This window comes from Rhineura floridana, chromosome 10 (genome assembly GCF_030035675.1).
Source record: "Rhineura floridana isolate rRhiFlo1 chromosome 10, rRhiFlo1.hap2, whole genome shotgun sequence".
Classification (NCBI taxonomy): domain Eukaryota; kingdom Metazoa; phylum Chordata; class Lepidosauria; order Squamata; family Rhineuridae; genus Rhineura; species Rhineura floridana.
Genome location: NC_084489.1, coordinates 23,269,814 through 23,296,631, shown reverse-complemented (window position 1 = coordinate 23,296,631; position 26,818 = coordinate 23,269,814). Strand labels below are relative to the sequence as shown.

The 26,818-nt window shown below is 43.0% G+C and overlaps 1 protein-coding gene across 6 annotated transcripts in view; it reads left to right on the top strand.

The window, feature by feature from the left end:
- The window catches only part of NEK11 (NIMA related kinase 11), a 168,506-nt gene that overhangs the window by 119,140 nt on the left and 22,548 nt on the right, over window positions 1–26,818 (top strand). For 2 of the 6 annotated variants that reach the window (XM_061586551.1, XM_061586549.1), the window contains exons 13-14: window positions 7,980–8,098; window positions 12,098–12,158. In XM_061586551.1, the coding sequence (XP_061442535.1) occupies window positions 7,980–8,098; window positions 12,098–12,158 (180 nt within the window). Of the gene's footprint in view, window positions 1–7,979; window positions 8,120–12,097; window positions 12,159–26,818 lie in introns of all 6 variants that reach the window. The other 4 variants (XM_061586550.1, XM_061586548.1, XM_061586553.1 and 1 more) reach the window with 2 other exon arrangements.

Genomic DNA, 26,818 nt, shown 5'->3' with positions numbered 1-26,818 from the left:
TGGTGCATCATACTGAAATGTGGATTTTAATTATTGTGGACTTTACAGATATTGTAAATATACATTATATTCTGTTAAGGGATACGACTATCTATATGGGCTAGATGTGAGATTTTATGCAAAGCCTTTGTTGACATGCACTAAAGTTCATTTACTAGATTAATAAATTCCAGTAGAAAGATTGAATATTTTAAAAATGAGAAGCAGCTTTATGCTAGCTGTGGGCGATTTAATTCCTTACTACATCATCCAGAAGAGTTATGGAGATTTATTCTTTTCACAAAAGAACTAAAAGAACTGCTGAACAATCTGAGACCCCTGAGACAGAAACCGAGGCAAAGTATGACTGCAGAATCCGACTGTTCAGCTATCTATTGCTAAGCAAGAGTGCTTTGTGACTGCCAGTTCACCTTGAAGAGCTGTCATTTCTTTCTGTACACTTCAGTAGCTTTGTGCACATATTTTACCCAAAGCCAGCATCCTGGCACAGCAAAGAGTTTAGAACTCACCTAAAGAAGGAGGAAAATGAGCTTTTAGCTCACTTGGAAGCATCTTAACAGCCTCAGTCACAGATGTGTTGATAAAACTCAACCATGAGAGACTAGTATGTTAATTATAATGAAGGACGCCTGGTTTTCTTTCAGCAGTGGTCACCATGCTCAGGGAGGGGCCTGTTTTCAGAGGGGAGGGAAACGTAAAGGGAATTAGTTACTGAAAATGTCTGAAATGGGGTTCTACTGACCGCAATTGCTGTTCACTATGGAGTAGCTATTTAGCATGGAGAGCATAGGACTGGCTGACCTAAGGCATGTTGCTGCTTGAAGGAAAGGGCACCCACACCCAATAACACCCATAGGCTGGTGAAGTTATTTTGACACCTGAGGCAAAAAATGTCTCTTCTTTTTATGGATTGTTTTGATGCTGCTTTTAGATTTTTAAAAAAAAATGTTTATGGTTTTGTTTTTCTTATATGCTGTACGCCATCCAGATTATGTTAGTTATTGGGCAGCTAACACATAACATCATTCAACGCTGCCTGGCCTGCTTTTAGACATTCTACATTAGTGTGGCGGTCTGCTAAGAACGAGCCTATGCATGAGTAGCTGATTGCACATAGGCTTTTTCTTTGCTAATGCAGATACATCTAGAGCAGCAGTGGGGAACCCACATGCCCAATTAGGCCTGCCAACTGGCCCATGAGGCCATTTTGGCCACCCTACGCCCACCTACCCTATACCTGCATCTAAAGGCAGGACAGGCAGCATGCCTGATGCTAGGGATAGGGCCGCAAATGTGACCTTGCTGCCCAGGACCAATAGGATATATCCTTCATACTAGGGATATACTTCTTTTGACATCTAATCTGTATTTTTAGGATGATCAAACTGGAATTATGTTTCTAGTAGATATGGAGGGGAATATACTTGATATATGTGGTACTCTGCTGATAGTAATCACAAAATAAAATTAGCTATAACATTTACTTTTTGGACTAATCAAGCAGTATCTAATCATTTTAATTTTCAACAAAATGACTTATCAGTGTGACAAAATGGATTTTGTGATAACAATGCAAAACCATGTACACTTACATTTTGCTGAGTGGGCTGGTTTATATTATAACAATTTCACAGTTGAAAACACATAGTAAACAAGAGAGAGGCAATTAAAATATATTTATCAATCTGTGAATGCAAATATAGAGAGTCCATGTATAATCTCTATTTAACTTTGAGTGGAAATATGCATGTCTATCTATGGACTGGAAATCAGTAATTTTAAGGTCACAATAATATTTTATTGTGTACCAGAAAAGCATAGGAACTCATACTGGTTTAGATTGATGAACCTTCTCACTGGTAGTGACCTCTACCATGATGAAGCTACAAACTAAGATAACATATTTGCATAGTTCCTTGATAATTCTCAAATACTGGGTTTAAATTTTAAGGATTAAAATGTAAATGTACTGCCTTCAAGTCGATTCCGACTTATGGCGTCCCTATGAATAGGGTTTTCATGAGGCTGAGAGACAGTGACCAGCCCAAGGTCAGCCAGTGAGCTTCATGGCTCTGTGGGGATTCAAACCCTGGTCTCCCAGTTCGTAGTCCAACCACTACAATTTTAAGGATTAAAATATGCTTTATGACTAGATTGTACTGTTCTTTTTAATCTTATGTTTTATTGTGTATGTTTTCAGGCCCCTATTTAACACAGAACTAATAACTATAGAATTTAGTCCTGTACTAACTATGTCAGTTCCTGCCTAAGCATCAGAGAATAACTTTAGATGAGTACTCTTTGGCTCAATGGCATTTGTGCAATAGAGTGCTACAGGGCACTATTTTGTATCCAGTGCTATTTACCATCTACCTGAAGCCTCTGGGAGTGATCATGAAGAGAAGGGATTTGGAGCAAGGTGCCATTGGTATGCTGAAGATGCTCTGTTTCTCATAACACCTGGATCAGGTGTGGCCATATAAACCCTTTACTGGTGCCTGGACTCAGTGGTGGGCTGGATGTGGGCCAGTAATCTAAATGAGTGGTTCCTGTGTCCAGATATTAGGTCAGTTAATTCTTATGGATAGGGTTGCACACCATCTGAAGCAGAGATGAGGAACTTCACTGAGTGACCTTGGAACAGTCACTGTCTCTTAGCCTAATCCACTTCACTAGATTGTTATGAGGATACAATGTGGAGGGGAAGAACCATGTGTGCCACCTTAAGCTCCTTAGAGAAAAGGTAGGATACAAATGTAATAATAAATAAATTCATGTCGCTGTAAGTATTTTGTAACATCAAGATTTATGATATTGCACCACTAAAGAAAGTATGTCATACAGTTCAGAACAGTACTTGCATTGAAACGCAGGATACAGTTCAGAAGCTGGTTGCTCTGCGAGATCCTCCACCACCTTCCTTTCCAATGTGGGGATTCAAGTAGGTTCTGAAGGTAGTTACACTCTTCTGGGATGAGGAGAACTATAATAGCACCAGCTCCCATCTATCGTTTCTGGTTGGCTCCTGTTGTTGATCCTAGGTTGTTGGCTCTCAACTGTGGCAGTGGGAAATGTAAGCATGTCATGATTCGTGATTGGTTCCCTACACTGTTAGAAGGGAACATTATTGAACTGCTTAACTTGAAATACATAGTTCCTATCTGACATTATGGGTGAGCAAAGGTGCAAGATATTTTCTCAGAAGAATCGTATCATATACACATACTGTATGTGGAGTATATATATTTGCCCATGTTTGCAGATGCTGTTATAAATATATTGTGTTAAAATTACCGTGGAAACAAAGGAGGCTTGGCTCACATACTTTGGTGTCAGCCAACTTAGCTGCAGTTATTAGAAGGCTGCAGAGGGTCTGTGTTTCTAAAATTGGGATGAGTTAATGCTGGCACTTATGGATTTTGTTAAGGGCTTCCCCCACCTCCACATCCCCCCCAATTTCAACACTGCATTAACATACTTGTCTCCTTTCACAAGCTTTTAGGAATTCTGCCAAGATCATTGCCAGATCATTCTTTTTTCCTTTGTTTCATTTCTTTTCTATTTTTAAAGTTTAATCTCTCACCTTTGTCAGTCACTGAGCATTAGTTCCCTAAATTCTCAGTCCTACATTTTTTTGTTCCATTATTGTATACTCTACTGGCTACAATATTCAAAATCATTTCCTTAATAAATGTATTGCAATGTGTTACATCTGACAAGCCTCTGAGTTTATTATAATACCAAAATAGTAAAGTACATTACAATAATTGCATATATTATTTGTATATTTCCAATGCTAATTTTAACACTTATGGTTGCTTCAGTGTGGATTTCAGCTAAAAAAGGAGCATCGTTAGGTACTTAAAAGATTCAGAGCACAGGCCCATAGGAAACAAATTTGCATAAATTTTGAAATTTCTTTACACACACACATACACAAGGGGCTGTGCCCTTGCTCGCTCTCACCAACCTGAACCACTTCCCCCACATTAACCCCCCTAGAGCTTCCTCTTCCCACCCCATGCAATTACTAAGCTCCCTTTTCACCTTCCCACTCCATTTTGAAGCTATTTTTATTCTGCAACAGTGCTTTGCACACCTGTTTTCACTTTCACATCCATGTCCAAAAGTATGGCCTGCAAAGCGCCAACGATCAGCTGATGAGTGCCCAAGGCTTGTGAAGCGCTGTGCAAGCTCCAACTATTAGTTGCAAGCTCCAACTATTAGTTGCAAGCTCCAACTATTAGTTGATCATTGGAGCTTGCAAAGAGCTGTGCACAGGACTCGGTAAGACCCAACAACCAGTTGATCATCAAAGTTTGCTAAGCCAGGTGCACAGTGCTCTGCAAGTCCCAAGAATCAGCTGATCTTTGGGGTTTGTGAAGTGCTGTGCACAGCACTTTGCAAGCCACAATGATCAGCTGCTCATTGGACCTGGCGAAGCCAAGTCCACAGTGATTTGCACAAGGGTTTACAGCTGTGACCCCCTTTCAGCTGAGCTGTGCCTTTACATGCCACACAAGTGGGCATGGCTTGGTCAAAATGGGCCAGTTATGCCCAGAGGCCAGAGAATCCCCACTGCTGTTGTACAGGGACACTATTTTATTGGGTATAAACTGCTCATTAACCTAATTATTTCATCATAATTCAATTCAAAATAGGCTGTTCTTCTAATTGTCTAAAACTTCTTAATGTGCAGAGTATTTTACATGGTCTTTCCTCCAGGCAAACTTGGGATGCTATGCCACTTTCTGTGTTTAAAAAGAAAAGAAAATTGAGGCTGTACAGCAATTTGATTCCAGATCCCTGACTCTTGTTTTCATGCTCTGGCCAAGCGGTTTATGCTAATCCTCTTGCAAAATATTTTTGGGTTCAAATAGAAAGGCTTGCTGCCAGAGTAAATGACAACATGAGGAATAGAATGTGATGGCTAGTTCCACCCCATGGTGCATAGGACAAGATTCATGATATTGAATTGAAAGTAGTGAGTACATGATCACTGGTGATGTGAGGCCAACCATTAGGGTGCACTAGGGCCTAATTTTATTTCAGAAAACATAGCTTGCACTTTTTATGTTCTGGGATCCCTGTCTCTCCCCGAGATTTCTACACTGGCTTAAGTAGGAATTCATCAATAAGTTGTAGATAGAATGAGAAAGATGACAGTCCCTTTTTTACCATTAATTATGTTAGACCAAAACTACACTTCAAAATGAATGAGCAAATAGTGCATAGTATACTGATGAACTAATTTTATGTAAGGTCAATAAGCTGTTATTGAAAAGGGGAAGAAAAGCATGAGTGGCAAAACTCCTTACAGCTGTCTCAGTGGATTTTAATATTACTCAAACCCAAGTTGAATTTGGCCCACTGACAGAGTTTTAAATGCAACACCATGGAATATAAAATGTGCTGGCTTTGATGAGACTATAACTGTTAACATGTTGATATAGTGATATTCCCACATTCTTAACAGTTGCATATTTTTGTTGTGTATTCCTACTTTAAGTAAATGGGTTGGTTCCAGAAGAAGTTAGCCATGGTTTCTTGACAACATGCTTGGAAACAATGGAACAAGCAAGTCATGGCTAAATTAATTCCCATTGATTTCAATGGTACTAAAGCACGACTATCTTACTTTGACTATGTGTCATTTAGTACTCTTCAAACACTGCAGTGGTGCTTGTGGCTTAACCCAATTTTCTGGTTGCTTTCTATAAAAATGTTATTTAAGCTGTAACCCTAGACAGACTTACTTGGGAAGTAAACACCATTGAGCATGGTGGGACTTATCCGTGTAAACATGAATGGGATTGTGCTGCTATCTGCTTTTATTCCTGAAGATCAATCAGTAATTCAGGTCAAGCTTCAGTGTTGCAGAAATGGGAGGAATTGCAGTTTCTTATAATTCCAAGGACCTGTATGAGATGAAACAGTTTGAGACATACTTTATGCAGCTTTGAATGCACTATGTACTGTTCCTACTGTAATTTTGCTGATTGACTGTGCTTAACTTTTGACATGGATAATTCCTAAAACCTATATTCATTCCTGCTTAAACTAAAGCAGTCAAACACCATGGCCCTCTTCTGAAGTAAGTTTTGTTACAACCAAGAGGTCTTCTGTATCTTTAAAAGTTGTGCAGGGGGATGGGAGAATTCCACCTTGTGGTTTTTCCCATTACAGTGTTGCAAGAACACCTGCACTTGGCTGACCTTCTCTTCTCCTAAAGATACAGGATCAGTCTCGGGCCCTGAGCCTGGCGACCCGAATACCTTCGTTGACATTTACAAGCAAGTCTATCCATGCAAAGGATTTGGAATTAGATGTAAAAACTGCTACAAGGGAAAGATGTGTTCTGCTTTTTTTTGTTCATTATAGACTTGCTAACATGTAGCAAAATTCTGTTCTTGTATGGTCACAATGGCTTATGGTTTTCGTTTTAAATAGATGAACTGAGGCTGCAATCCTAAACACACTGGCTAGTGGGTGAGGCCCAGTGGGACTTACTTCTGAGTAAACATGCATAGGATTGCACTGTCGTTCATTGCATGCTACATAAATGCACACAAAATTCAGAGTGGTGCATTAATATGCTAATTAATGAACTCCATGGAAGGAGCAAATTAAAACTATTTTTTCAACAACTGCTTATTTCACTAAGGAAAAACTGCAGAAGACATAAAAGATTGTGGTATCTAAAGGAGGCAGTTGGAAATTTGGCAAGCCCACATTTTGATATTTCACATTTCATTGTTTTTTCCACAGAGTTTCACTCTTTGCAAAATGATTTAACTTGTAAAATGTTGAATAAAAACCTCAGCATTATATTCTAAGTTCATTGCACTTGATGTTTCTTGACCAGAATAATATTCTTATCAGTAATCTAATGTTAATAACTCTGTTTTGGTTCCACTATTGCAGTTCCAAAAATGAGTGTTTTTAGATCTGAGGGAACTCCAAGCAAAGTGCCCTCTGAAGGGCTCCGTAATATTACTGCCCAGCTACAACAGTGCTCCTCCCAAGTAGGCTTACTGCTGTGAGCCACCCCCTATTTACAATTTCCTACAGTACAGAAATATAGTGTTGTTCTAGGACATTGTGTGGAATTTAAAGTGATGGGTGCCATGCAATCATCTGCTACTAGGTCAAAGCTAAGCCAGGGGATGAGTGGAAAGGTGGACTCCATCTAGAAGAGACATCAGCACCCATGGGCCATTGGCAGTTGCCTATCCTGGGTGTTGATGCTAGACATGATTCCAACAACTCATTGTTTGCTGTGATCAAGTATTCTAACTTTCTCATCACCTTATTTGCTCTGAATTGGGATGCTTGCTGTGATTTTGGTGTGTGCAACTGATCGCTCAGTGAAACTGAGTAGCTGTAGTGCTACACTCCACTGTTTGTCAAAACTTGTTGCAGTCAGAGGTCAGAAACATACCTAAAAAACCCCCACAAATCTGCAGGTACCATAGGACACAGATCATACCTTCTTTTGAAGTCTTGTCACAAGCAAATAATTTCAAGATTATTGCATGGCAGCCACTTGAAAGTCACACTTTCAGCATATGGTTTTGTTTATGTCACTGAAGATGTACAATGTTAAACTCATATATGCCTCCTCAATGTGAAGGTGATCTGGTGCGACATCTTCACCCCACTGATTGCCAGAGTTCATTTGACTGACCTGGCTGGCGAGGCAGCTGGCGAGGCAGCTGTCCCCCTCCCTCCCTCACCACTCCATGTGTGTTTCATACTCAGTGGAAGAGGACAGCCATCCCATATAGGAGGTGTGTGCCATTTTTTGGTCTAGGGCACATTATAGCTGCACTCCCCTGGTAGAACCTCAAAGCAAACTCATATATTCCTCCTCTAATATTTTTATGTTATAAATTTTTCATTAGAAACTTGGACTCCCCTGTAATTTAAATTTTTTTTGAGGGAGATTAAATTCATGGATTGTTTCTATTTTGTTACAGAGATCCCAGAAGACCCAGTCATTGCAGAAGAGTATTATAATGATGCGTTCGATTCATGCTCAGAAACAAGTGAGGAAGAGGAAGAGGAGGAGGAAGAAGAAATGATAACATCACAGACTGTGCGTAAAACAAACTGGCAGGTATATACTCAATCTTCAGTTAGCTGCTGAACATAGGGGACAAACTTTTATAATTAAGAAATGCAAGCAAAGAAAGTTACATAATCTTTTTGAAAGAGCCCACTAATAGTATGTCTACACTACTTGCATATCAGTACACTGGCAAATCAAGAGTGCAGAGAGTAATGTCACTTCCTCAAGTAGGCACCATTTCGCCATAGATGATTGTGCATCCTCTTCCAGTATAGACAGCTGGATTACAACACTATGCTGAACCTTTCCACATTTTGTACTAAAACATAATTGTTTTAACATGTGAAGTCTGTTTGATGCTTTGAGGTTACTAAACGCCTGTTTCGTCTTATAATACCAAATCATGGACAAGGTGCCAAGAAAAGGTATATGAGTGGAGTTTGTTTTGTTTTGTTTTACCTTGAAATAATTACTGTATAACAATACAGTGTTTTTTATTGTATTAACATGTTTGAAATAGATAAGAGTCAATGCCCATGTTCACATATAATACTAAGCCGTAAGCTATGGTTTAGTAAGCCATACTGTGCATGAACTGTGTGTTCCAACTTCATTTGTGTGAGCAGGTAAACAAACCATAAAGCAGATAGCTTAATGTTATGTCCAAACCCAAAAAGATGGTTTGTTTCATTCTAACAAACCATGATTGCTAAGCCATCAACAAACTGTGATATACAGCTAGCAATCACAGTTTGTTAGGATGAAACCAACAAACATCCTGCATTTGGATGTCATAGAACGCTATTTGCTTCATGGTTTATTTTCCCCAGTAGTGACTAACCTGTGCCCCTCCAGATGCTGCTGGATTCCAACTCCCAGCCAGTGTAGACAATAGTCAGAGATTATGGGAGTTGTTGACTCTTCAGAAGTTGCTGAACATTTCCCCATCCCTGGTTTACCCACTCACATAAAGGGAGGGGGGCTAAGTGCATGCACTCAGGCTGCATGCACCAGCACACAGCTCATGAACAGGATGGCTTAGTAAACCATAGTTTATGGCTTAGTGTTATGGGCAAATACAGTGGATGTTATTTCAGCATGAAGCTTATGAACCACTGGTAGCAGATTCTCCTTTTGTTTTTTAAGATAATTTAAAACAGATTAGTTTCCCCCTTAATATGCTTTAATCATTTCCAAAGTACAAAGGGGGAGAGGGGAATGCTGCACTGAGATCAGACCCTAGATCTGAGTGTAGCTTGTCATCCTGGCTATCCAGCCCTAATCAAACAAAAGGTGATTTTGTAGAATAATATTAGATTGTTAGGACTGCATAGATTAAATTACATATTGAAAACTCTCTGATATAGGCTGCACAATATACTGTATATGACTGTTCACTTTCATCAGTACTACTTGTATTTTTTCCCATGTCTAATCCCAAGTTATCCTTTGACTTCTATATAGAACGCAAACCAATTCATTAAGTGTGACAATCAATAGTATTTTGGACAGGTTGACTGCTATTCAGTATTTTCAAAGAAATCTGATATAAACAGAATTTTGCACAATGCAGAGCAAGCTCAGGACTGGCAATGACGTTTGGGCAGAGTGACATTTTGTTATGCCTTCGTGGTTCACATTTTGTCATGTCTTTGTGGTTCATATTTCTGTGACAAGGAAAATTAGGGCTGGAGGAAATAGAAGCAGTTTTATTGACACCTCTGTCAGAATTTGATTCCGCTATTTGTGCCTGTTAGTTTTCCACCCAGTGCACAGACATAAATTTTGTTGTCATTAATGGCTGAAGCAGTTATACAATCAGACGAGAGCATACCCGTATCAATAAAACAAGACACTCTCATCACCTTTCTGTCACATCAGCATCTTTGAGCTTTTCCTTCTAAATCTCTGTTCCTCACCATTGAACAAGCCCTAGTTTTCAGTCTTCTAAAAACACCGTGGCGCGGCCCAAAAATTCTTGTCAGTGATGAGACAGGCTAGATGAATTTAATATTTTTGGCAAATGTGCTCTTTACATCATCACAATTTAGACATGGCTATTTACCCGGAATTGAGTGGAAGTGTGGGGAATTGAGAGTTCCTGATCTTTCTTGAGGTTGATGATCTTTCTTTTGTTCACGTCAGCTTCTGTTTCATCTTTTGGAAGCTGAAAGGAGTTCAGATCAGTTTTCATGACTGTGTAAAAAGGCCTTTAAAAATATTAAGCCCTGATTTCTGCTTGAACCAAATTGGCAATAATGGACAGTGTTAATAAGAGCAGGGGAGAACAAGGTTTTTGGGTGAACGGTAGAAATAGTATTGGTGCGGAAAGACACATTTACTACCTAGAGCAGTCAGACAATGGTGATCTAACCAGTGGACAGGATGAGCACCTGCTCTGGATACATAGAGGCATAATGCAGTCATGAACTCCTTCTCTATCAGTGGACAAGGATTCAAAGCAAGTTTGCCAGCCTAGACCATATCCTCCTTTCTTCTCCCCCAGGACTGGCAAATGGCTAAATGGAGCTGAGGTTCTGCTGCATAATATGTTTTATGATGTTTTAATATTGCATGCATTTTTTATTTTTTGTAAGATTTTATGCAGTGTTGTATATTGCCCTGTGACTATCAGATGAAGAGTGATCTAGAAATAATAGTAATAGTAGTAGTAGTAGTAATAGTAATAATAGCAGTAAGTGATATAACATGTATAAAGATAAAGGTCAAGGCTTATTAAATTATCTGTTCATTCTGAAATCCAAGGATAAAATTCACTAGGAACCTTTGCACAAATCTTGTTCTAATGTGCAAATGTTGATTTTTCTACAGAGTTTTTCAGACTTTTCTTCAGAGTATGCATATAATATACATACGAATCACATAGTTGTACCATCTCACCAATATATTCAACTGCTTTTTAAAGTACACATTTGCTTTAACTAAAATAGATACTGAATTGGTGAGAGCAAATACATTTTTATTCTGAGAAATATGTAAAAAAGAATAAATTAACAATTCCATCTGGCAACTGGAAGTGGAAATTATCAATTCTATATGGTGTCAGGAAAAGCTTTGGTCTCATTAACTGAACCCTTTTCTTCTCAGCTCAGCATGATTTGATATATTTCAGGATTGACTGATAGATATTAAAGATGCAGAGATTGCCACAATTCAGCTTAATTTCTGCATTTTGAGATCTAATTGATTTCAAAAATTCATTTTAGAAAAGTTAAACAAATTCTTACTCCTCTCCCACTGAAATAAATGGAATTTCAAGTGATTAAATTATTTTAATTTTCTTTTAAAAAAAATATTTCTTCTTCCACTAGGCAAAGTCAAATTGACTAACAGCACAGGAAATGTAAATTATCAAGACCATGGCATATGGTATGATAAAATATGATAATAGAATGAGCAGAGGTATCCTTGGGCTGAGCATGGCGATCCCTATGTTGTTGTGTTCTTAAATTGATTGATTAGACAAATTCATGGAGGATAAGGCTATCAATGGCTACTAGCCACAATGGCTGTGGTTGGAGGCAGCATGCTTCTGAATATCAGTTTCTGAAAACGGCAGGAGGGGAGAATGCTGTTGTGCTCAGGTCCTTCTTGCGGTCTTCCCATAGGCATCGGTGAGAACCTTGTTAAAACTTAAAAAAAAAAAACACCCTCAATCTTCCCCCCTTGCCAATCTATTCAGACCTCTCTTGTTTTAAACTACCACTTTTCTCCTGTCAGTGTCCCTCCCTTTTTGCTCCCATTTCATGGCCACTGCTGCTGTGCAACATGCCTTCTCTTTTGCTCCTCATACAAATCCAGGATTTTAATGAGGCATTGCAAATCCTCCGAAGGGGCCGTGCCCTGACTTCAAACAAATCCAAGATTGTGACGTAGCAATAGGGTGCATGATGACACTCTTACATTTTGATTACATGTAAGAAATACTGTTCAAATGATAATATTCCCAAGACCAGGGTCTCTTGAAACAGGTCATTCACTTTGTGCTTTTTCTTCTGACTACAGGATAGTGATGTTGAAGCAATGGTCAGGTACATGGAGAATATCCTAAATACCAGCTCTCTAGGTAAGATTACAGGCCTTTTCTCTCAAGTTAGCAGTAGTTTGATAACAATACTGAAAACTGGGTTTTGTTTTCTCCCTGGCCCTATGGTCATTGGCCTTATTTTGCTACCTTTCATTGTTGCATTGTAACTTGGAAATAAAGTCACCTGGTTTTAGTCATCAAAAAGCTGATCAAGATTTCTCAGAATATCTTCATTCTCCTCAAAAGTAATAATTTTTAAAGTCCGACACATCTGGGAGCAATATGTATTATTTTAGACCAGCAGTGGAGAACCAATCTTGGCCCACCTGGCCCGTGAGGCCATCTTCCTGAAACCACACCCACTTGTCAATCAGCTGTCTCAGTGGGTAATGCCAGCTGATGGGGGAAGGGTTCGATCCTGCTTGGTGCTGCTTTACCAGCATATTCCTTGCGGAGAATGTGCTGGCAAAGCAGATCTCCACAAAGAGGAGGCTTGGACTTTCCACGCATCAGCTGGTGAGTGGAGAGCTCAGTCCTGCTTGGTGCTGTTTCTTCAGCATATTCCCTGTGGGGAACACACTGGTGAGGTAGATCCCTACAGAGTGCAGGATCAAACCCTCCACTCATCAGCTGGTGAGCAGAGAGTTCAATTCTGCTTGGTGCTGCTTTGCCTCACCCTGTGGGTCAACTTTGACAGGTGGGCAAGATCGTCCACCTATCAGTCACCTGGCATCATCATAACATCAGATGACTGACAGATAGATGACCCTGCACACCTGTCAAAGTTGGCCTGTGGAGTGGGGAGAGAAGAAGATCTGGCTCACTGGGCCAAAAAGTTTCCCCACCCCTGATTTAGACAGATAGGGAAGTGAGCACAGAGTCCAACCAAGTAAACAGGGCATTATTGCTATTCATTTATGATAGTGGAAGGGGAGGTCAGCTGTCAAAGCAACGGCCATGTCTGTTGCCCTTATATTTTGCTGCAGACAAGGCAAGAGATGAACTGGGTTTTCTTCATATTTCCCAATGCAATCAATGGAACAGAATTAACTATGCAAGGCTCAGAGTTAGAATAGAATCCCACTGTTTCTCTGGCCCTGTCAGGGAAATTAAGGGGCTACTCTAAACACACTCCTTTCGCTAGTGGAATAAAAGTATTGGTACTCAGCTAGTTAAGACCCACAAAAACAAACGGTGCTTGTGCTATCAATCATTGCACCCTAGTCACAGGCATCTTTCCTTGAAAGAACATCTTGCTGATTACAATGGCACATATTTCCAAATAACTTCATCTCTAAAATTGGTATTTGAACTTCTGGAGTCTGCAAAATTAATAATTATAAAGCATATTTGATTTTAAAACAGCGTTATCACAAACATATTTTAATTTCAAATATGTTTATGCTGCTTTTGTATAGTTAGTGTGTGGTGCATAATAAAACAGGTAAAATGTAACATTAAGAAGTGATGCATTTAAGTCCAAAGTGTATCTTATTAAAACATCCCTAGTAACCTTAGAAAATAAAGAAGAATAATTGCAGTCGCTTGTAGGAAAAAAATTGATTAAAATAAACTTTTGTCATTCATCTTTCCTCACATTAAGGTCACACTCAATTGATTTCAATGGATATTAGCATATGTTGCAGTGAAAGAAAAACCATTAAACTTAATTCACTTCTAAAATTAATTTGGGATCCAATATGATACATCGATCTGTTTTATTATTCCATATTTCCCTCTGGACAAATTTGTATCAACTGTAAATTTCAATGTGCAAAACTTAACTCCTAAATTCCTACCTATTTAGCTTTGTGTGATTTGTTACTGTATGTTCATTGCATTATGAAATAATCCTTATTGCAACATGTAATTGCCAGCGTATCTAGAGAAACTGAACCATACAATTTCAAGAAGGCTAACTCTGTTAGTCTCTTGTAGAAAAAACAACAAAGAATTTTATGGCATCTTAAAGACTAACAAATTTATTATGGCGTAAGCTTTCATGGACTTCAGTCCACTTCATCAGATTCAATGCAAACTTTTTGCACCTGGGGTTTTGTAAACACTACCTTTATGCAAAGGGAGACCCCAGAGCTATCAGGAATATGAAGTAGACAAAAGGAAGATATTAAGTAAGTAGAGAAATAAAACAAGCAAGTTGAATGAGAAGCCACCTTGGCAATTAAGTGGTATGTAAACTAAATAATGCTGCTGCTAATAATAATAATAATAACAATAACAACAATAATAATAGAAGTTTTTGCATTTTAAAAAAATTGAACTTCCACTTTGTACATTCAGTGGGACTTCGTTCCAAGGAAGTGTGCTTATGATTAGTGAGCTAGCTAAATGTGGGTTGGATGCAACAACTATTAGTTGAATCCATAGATGGCTACAGAATTGTATTCAAAGAGTGCTTATCAATGGTTCCTTCTCAAACTGGGGGGAGGTAACAAGCGGGGTACCCCAGGGCTCACTCCTGGGCCCAATGCTCTTCAACATTTTTATTAATGACTTGGATCAGGAGATGCAGGGTATGCTTATCAAATTTCAAGATGATATATAATGGGGAGGGACAGCTAATACCCTGGAGGACAGATACAAAATTCAAAGTGATCTTAATAGGCTGGAGCATTGGGCTGAAAACAACAGAATGAAATTCAACAGAGATAAAGAAACCAAGTGCTTTATTCAAGCAATAGCACTGGTACCTAGAACAACAAAAAGCAAAACCCCAAAACATAGTCACACAAAACACCATGCCCCTGTTACAGACATGTCCTCCTCTACACACTCCTGCCCCCTCCACATCTTCCCACCCCCTCCACTTCTTCCTGCCCCTCCACACAGCTCTGCCCCTCTCCAGATGTCCCTGGCACACAAGCCATGACTCCCACCTTGGGACCCCTCCTCCTTGCCTCCTCTCACCCCCTGAACCGCACAGGGCTACCCGCCTCTTGCCACCCACCACCCACCCTGATCCCCGTGAGGCTCCTCTCTCTTTGCCCCTGTGTGCATGGGTCATTCCTCCCAACAAAACCCTGTGTGCCACTGCTGCACCCACTTCAGCCCGAGGATCAAAATGCTGTGGAAGACACTGGCTGAGATGTCCCATACCATCACCCACCTCCATGCTTGTTTCAGATGCCAGGGGAAAGGGCCCTGCATGACTCCTGCCCGTTTCTGTCACCTCCAGGTGGAGTCAATGTCCTCCCCTCCCTTCCACCACTTTACCTCCAAGAACAAATGTTTCTTCCAGGAGGCGGCCATCAAGGCGGGCCATACCCTCTCTCCCCCACTACTTGAGCCCCTCTGTTCCTGTGGCTTTGGCTGCTCTTCCTCCTCTGCTGCCCTGCTGAGATTGTAGGCCAGAAAGGCTGCCGCCATGTGGGCCTCCAAGGCCACCATTCCCAGCCCCCCCCTTCCTGTCCGGATATGTGGATGCCCTCTTAATGAGGCAGCGTTGGGCCCCAAACAAGAAGCTGAAAGCGGCCCTGTTGAACCGGACCATGACTCCCTTGGGTGGGAGGTAGACTGTGACCAGGAATGTGAGTGCCCCCAGCCAGTATTATTATTATTATTATTATTATTTATTAAATGTATTAGTCGCCCATCTGGCTGGTTTACCAGCCACTCTGGGCAGCGCAAACCCTCTGTGGCGCAGAGTGGTAAGCGGCGGTAACGCAGCTGAAAGCTCTGCTCACGGCCGGAGTTTGATTCCAACGGAAGGAGGAAGTCAAATCTCCGGTAAAAGGGGTCGAGGTCCACTCAGTCTTCCATCCATCTGTGCTCGGTAAAATGAGTACCCGGCATATGCTGGGGGGTAAAGAAAGGCCGGGGATGGAACTGGCAATCCCACCCCATATATACGGTCTGCCTATTAAACATTGCAAGACGTCACCCTAAGAGTCGGAAATGACTCGCACTACAAGTGCGGGGACACCTTTACCTTTTTTACTGGGCGATGTACAACATAAAAACATATAATTCACATTAAAACCTTAAAATCCCAACAATAAGTCTTCAGCAGCTGTATCTTCTGAGTGTAGGACAGGGCCCACTCCTGCTACTGCCCTGCTCTCTGCTCCAACTCCACCAGTTTCTCTTCCCAGTTCTTCATGACAGCTGCCTCTGTGTCCTGGCTAAACCAGACCCCAAGATCTTGACCATAGATTCTGCTTCCTGCTGCTCCTCTAGCTGTGCATTCCTCTCTTTCCTTGGGGGAGCGAGCACCTGGATGCCTGGCCAAATGCCGCCCGCTGTGTCCTGCTGCTGCTTGCTGCTGCTGCTGCTGCTGCTGCTACTGGTGGTGGTGGTCCTCTGCCTCCATCCTGACGACCATGGCTCTGCTCTTCAAGATGTTAATGCAGGCCCCTGAGGCCGCCTTGCACTGCTGGAACTCCTTCCTGATGGCCTTCCCCTCCTCCCTGCTCTGCATAATGATGGTGAGGTCATCTGCATGAGCGATGGCTTTGATGCGCCTCTTCTCTTGCACCCTCTCCTCACCAATCTTCCCCAGCGCCTTTACCAGCAGACACTTGTCCAAGTGCTGCAGGACTGGATCCAGGCTTAAGACGTACAGCAGTGGGCTGAGTGGGCACCCCTGCCGAACCCCTGTGCAGACTGAGACAGGCCTCCCCCGCCATCCATTGACTCTCGGCCTCACCACTGCCCCCCGGTAAAGAGTCCTCACCACTTTGATGAGGCCTGCGGGTACCCCCTGCTGTTCCAGCACCACCCACAAATATTCATGGGTCAAGGGAGATGATGTATCCTTGCCATTGGCCTTGCTTCACCTTCTCCAACACCTCCCTGATGGTGCACAGGGAGTTCATCATGGTCCTCCCCCGGAGCCCGCTGGTCTGGCCCCAGTATAACACATTGCCCACCTCTTTCATCAACCTCTTCGTCAGAACCTTGGCCAAGATCTTATTATCTGTATTCCAAAGGCAAATTGGCCTCCAGTTCCTGATATCCTTGAGGTCCCTTTTCTTGGCCAACAGGGTGAGAATGGCCTCCCGCATGGAGCTCAGCAACTCACCACTCTGCATGTCCTCGTTGTATGCAGTGGTCAGGATGGGGATGACAGCATCCTGGAAATGGTGGTAGAACTCCCAGGGGATCCCGTCTGGCCCAGGGGCATTGCCCCACCTTCCCTCCTGGATGGATTCCCACACCTCTGGTGACCGCTGTCTATGCCTCTTCTCTGTGGGATTTCCCTGTCCCACTGTCATAGGCTCTCTCAACCAAAACACTGACCTCTTTGTTATCCCGTTGGGCATGCTGACCTCGGCCCCCAAAGAGTTCCTGATAGTAACCCTCCATGACTCCCAACATACCTTGGGGCTCCCACTCAGTGACCTGGCTTGGCACCCCCCCTCCTCTCCCCCAAGCCAGCACAAGCCCCAGATGGTGGCTGCCTTCCTCCTCTCTCTCCAGGCCCTGAAGTGCTCAAGAGGGATGCTCGGTCGCTTAGCTCCTGCTGTGACAGCTTCCACCCTGAGCACCTCTACCCACTCCTTCCTTGCTTGGCACAGCCACTGCTGGATGGCGTTCAGCTTCTGCCTCTCCATCTCCCTCCCTTGCTGGAGCCTCATATGGAGCTCCTCCAGCTGCAATTCCAGCACCACTTGCTGTCCCTTCCACACTATCCTCTTGGCTCATTCTACCTGTTGGAAGAACTGCCTCAGGCTGGCCTTTAGGTGCTCCCACCAGCCCCCAACTGTGCCGTAGAATGGCCTCATGTTCTTGACCTCCTTCCACCTGTTCACCACCACTTCCATGATCTGCTCATCTTGGAGGAGCTTGGTGTCCAGCCGCCAAAATCCTCTCCCCTTTTGCAACTGGCATCTTCCCTTGGTGCCACTCTGACATATACCATCTTATGATCCAAGATGGCTGTCGTTTGCACCTTCAGCCTGCCAGAGGTGCTCAGGCCTTCTGACACATAAATCCAGTCTATGCTGCTTCCATAGCTGCACTGAGCACTTCTCTGCGGGTGTAGGTCCTCTCCTGGTGGCTGCTAGTGCTGTGGCCTGTCTCGGCCCTCGGCTTCTGCCTCCAAGGCTGCATCTCTCAGACCAGCCACCTCGCACAGCCTGCCCAAATAGATGACATCGGCAGCTCTGATATGCGTCCAGCTCTCCCCACTGCCTTCTTGGATCCTCCCAGAGCCCACCCTGTCTTCCCACCGGCTGATACTATTGAAGTCGCCCCCCCCAGATGACATACCTACTGGTTACCAGGTAGTGCACCAGCAGCCCCAGCAGCTCCTTCTGGAGCTGCTCGCTGGCTGGGGAAGCATAGGTGTTGTTGATTCTGTACCGGCTTGCCTGCTGCTGCCCCCCTCCTTCACCATCAGGTCCATAACCATGGCCCTCCCAGGCTGGACCACCTGTACCGTTTGTACCTGGAGTTCCTTAGGCCTCCCCGCCACCACAAAACCGACCCCCCATACCGATCTGGCCTTACAGTCCAGTAAGAGGCCGCCAGAACCATTGCCTCTGAAAGGCTCTCACCTCCTTCTGGCCCTGGAAATGGGTTACCTGCACTGCCAGGATGTCCCACTCCGGCCTGGTCTCCTCCATGACTGACTGCACCAACCGTTGCCGTTTCCATCCAGCCATGCCCACCATGTTCCAAGTGGCCACTTTGAGCTGTCCTTCAATAAGGCCAAGTGACATTAGACTTCCCGGCCCTCAATGTCTTCCTCCTCCACCACCACCGTTTCTGAGACCTGTACACTTACCTGGTGCAGCTGCTTTCGCTGCTGTCTGACCCCTGCCTGCCCTGAGGCCTCCTGATGTCCCTGGGCTGCAGCTCTACTGTTGACTAGAGAGGCAGCTGGTGGATCTTTTGGGGGTCCACCCTCTCGGGGCTCCATCCACCTCCCCATCTATCCTCTTCCTCTGTGGGTGCCACTGTTGCTGAGCAGGTCTCTGAGGTAATGGCCCACCACTTCCACCTCAACCTCCCCCATCACTGCAAAAAAATTACTTACTGTAAGGGCCTGGGCCCTTGGCTGTCTCTCCATCTCCTCTTCTTCCCCTGATGTCCACTCGCTCAAGTCCCCAGCCCTCTCCTGGTCCTCCCTGCCCTGCCCTTTCTTTGTTGGCAGTGCCTTCCCTTTCCCCTTTTTCTTCCTTTTACTTTGGACAACCTAAAAGCTGTCCTCCCTGTTCTTCTCTCATACTGCCATTGCCCTCCATTCTATACCTGTTTCCACCTCTTCTTCCAAGAGACAGTGCTCCCCCAACTTGTGCAAGCACCTCTACCTCAGCGTCCTCTTCCACACCATCCTCCTCCCTGCTGTCTTCCACCTCTTTTTCATCACTGCCACTGTCACCCTGGCTCAGAACTTCCATGGGTTCCTGAAAGCCAGGCAGTCCCTCAGCCATTCTCACCTCCCATCCTTCTCCAACTCCAACATTCTTCTCCCTCCTTGCACCCCTGTCAGCTCTGAAGGGTGCATTCCTTCGGCTCCTCCTCTTCCCCCTCCAGGATGCTGGCTCCAACTCTCCATAACTCAGACTGAGGGAAAGTGAAACCAGCGTCCTGGCAGAAGCACTGCTCTGCCTGGGCCTTCTCCCTTCCTCACAAGTCCTGGAACGCCAAGCCAGAAAGCCTCCATGCAAACACATGTTCAGCTCCAGCCATGCCCCACCTCCTTTTGGGAAGGGGACTGGAAACAAAGCCCTGTGAGGAGAGACTGGGCATGTTTAGCCTTGAGAAGAGAAGACTAAAGGGAGATATGATAGCACTCTTTAAGTACTTGAAAGGTTGTCACACAGAGGTGGGCCAGGATCCCTTCTCGATCATCCCAGAGTGCAGGACATGGAATAATGGGATTAAGTTTCATTAAGCCAGATTTTGACTGAACATCAAGAAAAACTTCCTAACTGTTACAAAAGTACAACAAAGGAACTAATTACGTAGGGAGGTGGTGGGCTCTCCAACACTGGAGGCATTCAAGAGGCAGCTGTACAGTCACCTGTCAGGTGTGTTTTAAGATGGATTCCTACATTGAGCAGGGGGTTGGACTTGATGGCCTTATGGGCCCCTTACAACTCTCTATGATTCTATGATTGCACACTTAATTTGCTTAGGTTCTATTTTAATTTTTGGAAGTCCATCTCTAATTCCTTTTGCTTTCATCAGGCTTTTTAAAAAGTGATAATGAAAAAGAAATGTGTTAGATCCCAATTTGTCACTGATTTGTTTATAAAACGGTGCAAGTTAAAGTACTGTGATACAAAGTTTAAAAGCTGCGAAAAATACTTACAGCCATTTAACACAAACTGAGTGTATTATGTAAGTTATTTGAAGAAGAAGTTATAGTTCTGGGCCTGAATATATAGATTTTTCTTCAGGAGCCAAGAAAAGATGTGATGATAACAGGAGAAACAGGATAATTTATTGGCAGTCTTGTCTTAAATATTTCTGCTGGTGTATCTGCCTGAGTATCTAATCATAGCCTTGTTAGAGCAGGGGTCCCAACAAGGTGCCATCCAGATATTATTGCCAAAATGGCCAGTGATCAGAGATGATAGAAGTTGTCGTCCAACCAGCATCTCGAGGGCATTTCCTTGTCTAACCCTGGGTTAGAGTGTCAGACTAGGACCAGGTAGAGCCAGGTTCAAATTCCTGCTCAGCATAAAGATTACTAGGTGACTTTGGGACAGTCTCTCTCAGCCAAATATACCTCATAGGGTTGTTATGAGGATAAAATGGAGGGGGGGAAGAAGAACCATGTATGTCACTTTGAAGGAAAGGCAGGTTGTAAATAAATAAAAAACATCAAGTGTAGCATCCAGGGCTAGCAGAGTATATTGGCCTCTAGGACTGAGGGTACTTCCTGTTGTGCCTAAATGTGTGTCAAGATAATAAGTGTCATGAGGCCTGTAGACAACTCCAGCAAAGTGGACCGGAAGGGGAGAAAATCTGGGATTCTGGGGTGAGTGGTCCAGTGGTCTGCAAAGGGAGGGGATGGAACCGGAGAGGACTTCAGTAGTCTGGCCAGTGACGGCCCCACTGCAGAGGCACAGGCTGAGATAGATGAGTTAGTGAGCTTCCCATCACCACACCTTCTGACCCTGCTTTGCCTCCTGAGCTTCCTCCCTCTGTGCCCCTGGGGCCAGAGAAGTCAGAGACGCGGGCAGAGTTGGATCCCAGAGAAGAACTGGTTGAGGTGTCTTGTCTCCTGTTGCCAAATACACTCTGCTGTCTGTGCAGGTGTGAACAGAGTGAGCCCACTTACCAGCCCATCCATAGGAGTGCCTAAATGCTGGCCCAGTGGGCCCACCTCAAGTCTACTTAAGTAGTCCGAGGAGGTGTATCAAATTGTTGTGACAAAGTCTTTGCTTGCATACCCATGCCTAGAAATGGTTTGTAGAGACCCAGAGACCTGTGTAAGCTGTAATCTGATCTATGTACCATTCTAGAGTTAAATCTCACATTTAAAAATAACAGAGAAAAGCATTGAGCCAGGACAATAAGTGCCTGGATATCTCGAGCATCAAATAAATGACTCTGACCTCCTAAATGAAAAGCAACACAAGATTGTGGGTGTGATTGTGGTTTAAGAACGTACCTATAGCCCACAGATATTTCTAGCAAACCTTAAAAAGCAGGGAAATTGGGCAACTATAGTGACTGCACCAGGGGAGCAGGAGACCTGACCTCCTCTCTGAGATATTGTACTGCGCTACAAATTTATCTAAATGCAAACACAATTTGAGTTGGTCTTTCACAGTCAAATCCACTTCCTGCGTAGCTTGGAAGAATTTGGTAATGTGCCTCTGAGCATATGGTGAGTGGTGGCAACACCTGCTATCTCCAAAGATGGAGAATTACTTTTTTGTATGTTTGTTGGTGTTCTTCTTACTTTGCTTCTTTCCTGTGTTACTACTGTTTCTACAGAGAACCTAACCTAGAAAATTATATTTCTCTCATTATTCATCCTAGAAATCTGTATCAAATTTATTTTTATTAATTTCAAAGCCTTAAACCACAAGGGTTTTTTTTTTGCCTATTAGTGAATTTATCTGCTTTTTAATCCGTGAGCTAAGAAATGAGATCCTGTGCAAGTTTGTTGAGAATGTATTGATCATTTGCATGCTTATTGAGTTCAGTGGGATTTACTCCCCTGCAATCATGCTTAGGATAGGTGAAACTGACCACAGGGGAGGGGGAGGGGGGAGGAGGAAGGGAGGAGGGGGAGGAGGAAGGGAGGAAGGGCAGAGGGGAGGAGGGGGAGGGGAGCAGGTGGGAGGGGAAGGAGGCAGATTTGATCATTTGCATGCTTATTGAGTTCAGTGGGATTTACTCCTGTGCAATAGCTTAGCATATGTAAAACTGACCATGGTGGGAGGAGGAGAGGAGGGTGGGACAGAGGGAGGGCTGGAGTGGGCAGGGGAGGAGGAAGGGAGAAGAGAGGGAGGGGAAAGGCAGGTCTGATCATTTGCATGCTTATTGAGTTCAGTGGGATTTACTCCTGTGCAATCATGGTTAGGATAGGTAAAACTGACCATGGGGGAGGAGGACAGGGAGGGGAGAGGAGAGGGAATGAGGAAGGGAGGGGGCAAAAGGGAGGTGATTGGAGGAAGGAGGAGGGGAGGGGAAGGCAGGTTTGATCATTTACATGCTTAGAGAGTTCAATAGCATTTACTCCTGTGGAATCATGCTTAAGGTTGACCATGGGGGAGGAGGGGAGAGGAGAGGGAAGGAGGTGGAGGGGGAAGGAGGGGATTGGAAGAGGAGGGGGAGGGGGAGGGGCAAAAGATGGGGGAGGGAAGGGGCAAGAGGGAGGGGATAGAAGGGAAGAGGAGGGAAGAGCAGGTTTGATCATTTGCATGCATTTTGAGTTCAGTGGGATTTACTCCTGTGCAATCACGTTTAGGATAGGTGAAAGTGACCTGGGGGAGGGGCAGAGAGGAGAGGAAGAGGGCAGGAAGGGGAGGAGATTGGGTGGGTGGGTGGTCACTGGGCAGAGGGGAAGCACCTTTCCAAAAGGAAAATAGTGTGAACAGTATCATTGTTTTTCAGGGTTTCTCCCACCTTTTTATTCTACAGCAGGCACATGTAGTCTCCCACCCAAGGTTAAACCAAAGCTGTCCCTGGCCACATCCACACCAGACTTTTATTCCACTTTAGATAGTCATGGCTTCCCCAAAAGAATCCTGGGAAGTGTAGTTGGTGAAGAGCGCTGATTTGCTAGGAGATGCCTTGTTCCCCTCACAGAGCTTCAATCAGAGTGGCTGACTGTTAAACTACTCGGGCCACTGGAGCTCTGTCAGGGGAATAGGAGTCTCCTCTCAGCACCGTTCACAAACTACACTTCCCAAGATTTGTTGAGGGAAGCCATAACTGTCTAAAGCAAAGTAAAGGTCTGGCCTGGATGTGACCCCCTGATTAGCCAAGCCCAGCAGGTGTGAGTCTGGCTTTTTGAACACTGACAGTTGGTTCTTGCTGAACATGCCTGGGCTTATCATTGACTCCAATGCTAAATTTCTTAAATTAATTAAAAATTGGCCAGGCATGTTTACAAAACTTTTAAACTGCAAAAGATGATGGTCAGAGTATGGGGCAAGGTAAGTAACAGGATTACAGGTACTCTGTGAACATGGCTGATTTTTAATTAATTTCAAGAAATTATGAGAACTCTGACAGAAAAAGTCCTGCAGGGGTATGTTTCTCTCTCTCTCTCTCTTTTTACACTTTGTTGTGTATTGCCATGAAAATTCAGAGGGTTGTTAAGCAAGCATTTCTGAGTTCAAGACTATAAGTTTTGTAAGGTTTTGTTTTAAAATGAGTTTATGGGAAGCATCAGAATGGCATGAGGGGAGTATTTTCAATTTAACATTGCAGAATGCAAAAATCCATGCTGGCTATAGTATACAGCCACTCTCATTATATATTTATATAATACTTTAAAACATTATATTTTCTTAACAAGTTTTTGCATAGTACAAAAGCATATTTTGCTTTTGATGTCATACATTAGGGCTGCAATCCAATACATGGCTACTCAGAAGTAAGCTCCAGTGAGGCTTACTCCAAGGTAAGTGTGTATTGGATTGCAGCCTAAGTCATATTTTTGGTCAAATGGCATCTCTCTTCCAAAATACAAACATTTTCAAAACTTCTGAAATGAGTACATAAATGTTAAAAAAATCTAGTTGCCAGTGAAAATCAGTCTCCTGTTAAAGTGCAACAATTAGGTATATTCCCTTTTTTGGTACAAATTAATATATACCAGCAACCTGCACATATGGTGAGCTATTACACATATTACATATATATTGTTGGAGAGTTTCTGGGCCATTTTTATGCCATTGGATTGCTGTTAAAGTTAGTGTGCCGCATAGTAAACCTTGATTTTTGTAATGTTAACCTCTCATCCTCTCTGGCTCTGACCATTTATGATTTATCATTGAATTAAGTTAAATCATTTTAAAAACAGCCTTCAGACAAAAAGAACATTGCATTTGGTGTGTGGGAGGTTTAAATATCGTGCTTAGGCTGTGTTTTGTATACTACACGTAAAGCAGTTTGTTGAATTTTAAAAGATCAGTGTTCAGTTCATTAACATTAATGAATGCTAATGTTCATTAAACATTTACAGATTGCAAGTTGCAATGCAGTGCGATGTAGCTGTAACGAATGGCCCAAAATGACTGTTTTATATCTTCTACAGTGCTCAAGTTATGTAACAATGAGATGTAATGCATTGTATAGAAGCTTCTCTTGCCTCTGCTAATTTTATTATACATTGTTTTCAAAAGTATTCTTGTGAGGAGAGCACGGAGCTAATACACAATGAAGGTGATCCATTTTATTGTCACATAATGGCTCGGTGATATTATAAATTTACATGAATTGGAGAGAGTTTTGCAGCATTAGCAGGAACTATTTTTGGCATTCATTTTGCTGATGATACATCTATAGCAAGTCAGGAACATTTTGTTATTCCCAGTAATCTTTGAGAACAAATTTGTGCTTCCTAGACAAGGTAAGCCTGGAGCTTTCCCCTGAAGTCAGTGAAGCAATGTTGCTATTGAATCAGCTTTCAAATTGTAAAGTTAACTATGCAGGGAAAAGCTCACAGTTCTAGCTGCCAGCAGATACTATAAAAGCAGCATTAACACACCAGCAATGCAGCAGCATTGGATGGTTGGAATTTTTTCCTGTATAAGTAAGATTTCAGACGGGTGGGAATAGAAAGGTAAGGGCGTAGATTAAAAACCTCTATCCGCATCTGATGTGCATGGTTTATAAAATATGCTACAATTTAAAAAAATAGGGAAGAACTGTAGAAATTAATCAGGGCTTGGAAGAAACAGTTTTCTATTAAAAGAGTCCAACCCCAATCTCCATGGTGCCTAAAAAGCACTGTTGCCAGCAATTACAATGGAGCAAGCAAATCAGTGCCTGATGCTTGTGAGCGCTACTTCACATATTTTGATTTTGAGGTATACATGCAAAAATGTACACCTCATTGATATACCTAAAATATGAAGCAAGGGTGCAGCTCAAGCATGTTGGAAATGCATGCATCAGGGAGCCATGGACTGGCCATGGATCAATTCCTTCATTGTGTACAGTTGGTAGTAAAATTATGTAAGTTGTGATACTGCCCTAAGAATCCTCTGCTGAAGTGTGTCCCATCTGAATGTGTTTCCTGCTCAGTGTTCTTTTCCTGGTCCTTTTCCTTTGCATTTCTTGATACCTGGAGACTAGTGAAGTGGGGTGGAGATTTGTAGCTGTGGCCAATTGTACTTGCTTATAGTATAATCAGAGAGCCAGTGTGGTGTAGCAGTTAAGGTGCTGGACTACGGCCTGGGAGACCAGGGTTCGAATCCCCACACAGCCACGAAGCTCACTGGGTGACCTTGGGCCAGTCACTGCCTGTCAGCCTCAGAGGAAGGCAATGGTAAACCCCCTTTGAATACCACTTACCATGAAAGCCCTATTCGTAGGGTCACCATAAATTGGGATCGACTTGAAGGCAGTCCATTTCCATAGTATAATCTGAAAATGTCACTTGTGGGGCATTTATTTGTTATGCATGGGATTTCCCTTTGTGGTGCCACAGTAACCCTGTGATTGAGGAAGGGGCCAAGGTGACTTAGGGAGCTCTAAATTCAGCCTTTGTTGAGTGATTGGACTAGCCTAATACTGGGTATTCATTACCCTCTCAGCCCTGTTGATCCAATTTATCTGGTAAGGCTGCTGCTGCTCCTTTTTTTAATAGAAATTAGCCCCCAGAAAAAGTGGAATATATAATCTTATACTTTCAGAACCTCCAGTATCCATTCATTTCAAAGCACTATACCAGATTAAACAGATACCTTCTCTATAGTTACAGTATTATACCTTTTTGTTGCATTCCAAGAGCTCATCCACAGACCACAGCTGAAAAACTTCATAAAAATGAATAATAGTTTTTAACTTCATAAACTGCTCACTGTAATACAAAGTCCTTCCTTCAGCTACATAATTTGTGCAAGATACATAAGTTATGGGAGACAGAGATAATGTTGCAACAGAGAACAGGTTTTGTTGGCCAACATGAAAGCAAAACCAAATTAAAATTGGCTATTTCGCCTGGCTTCCCAGAAAAGCTGAGAAAGATGTCTTTAATAACGGCTAAGATTAAAGGAAGCTGAAGTATTATAAGAGTAAAAACACATGGGACTTGA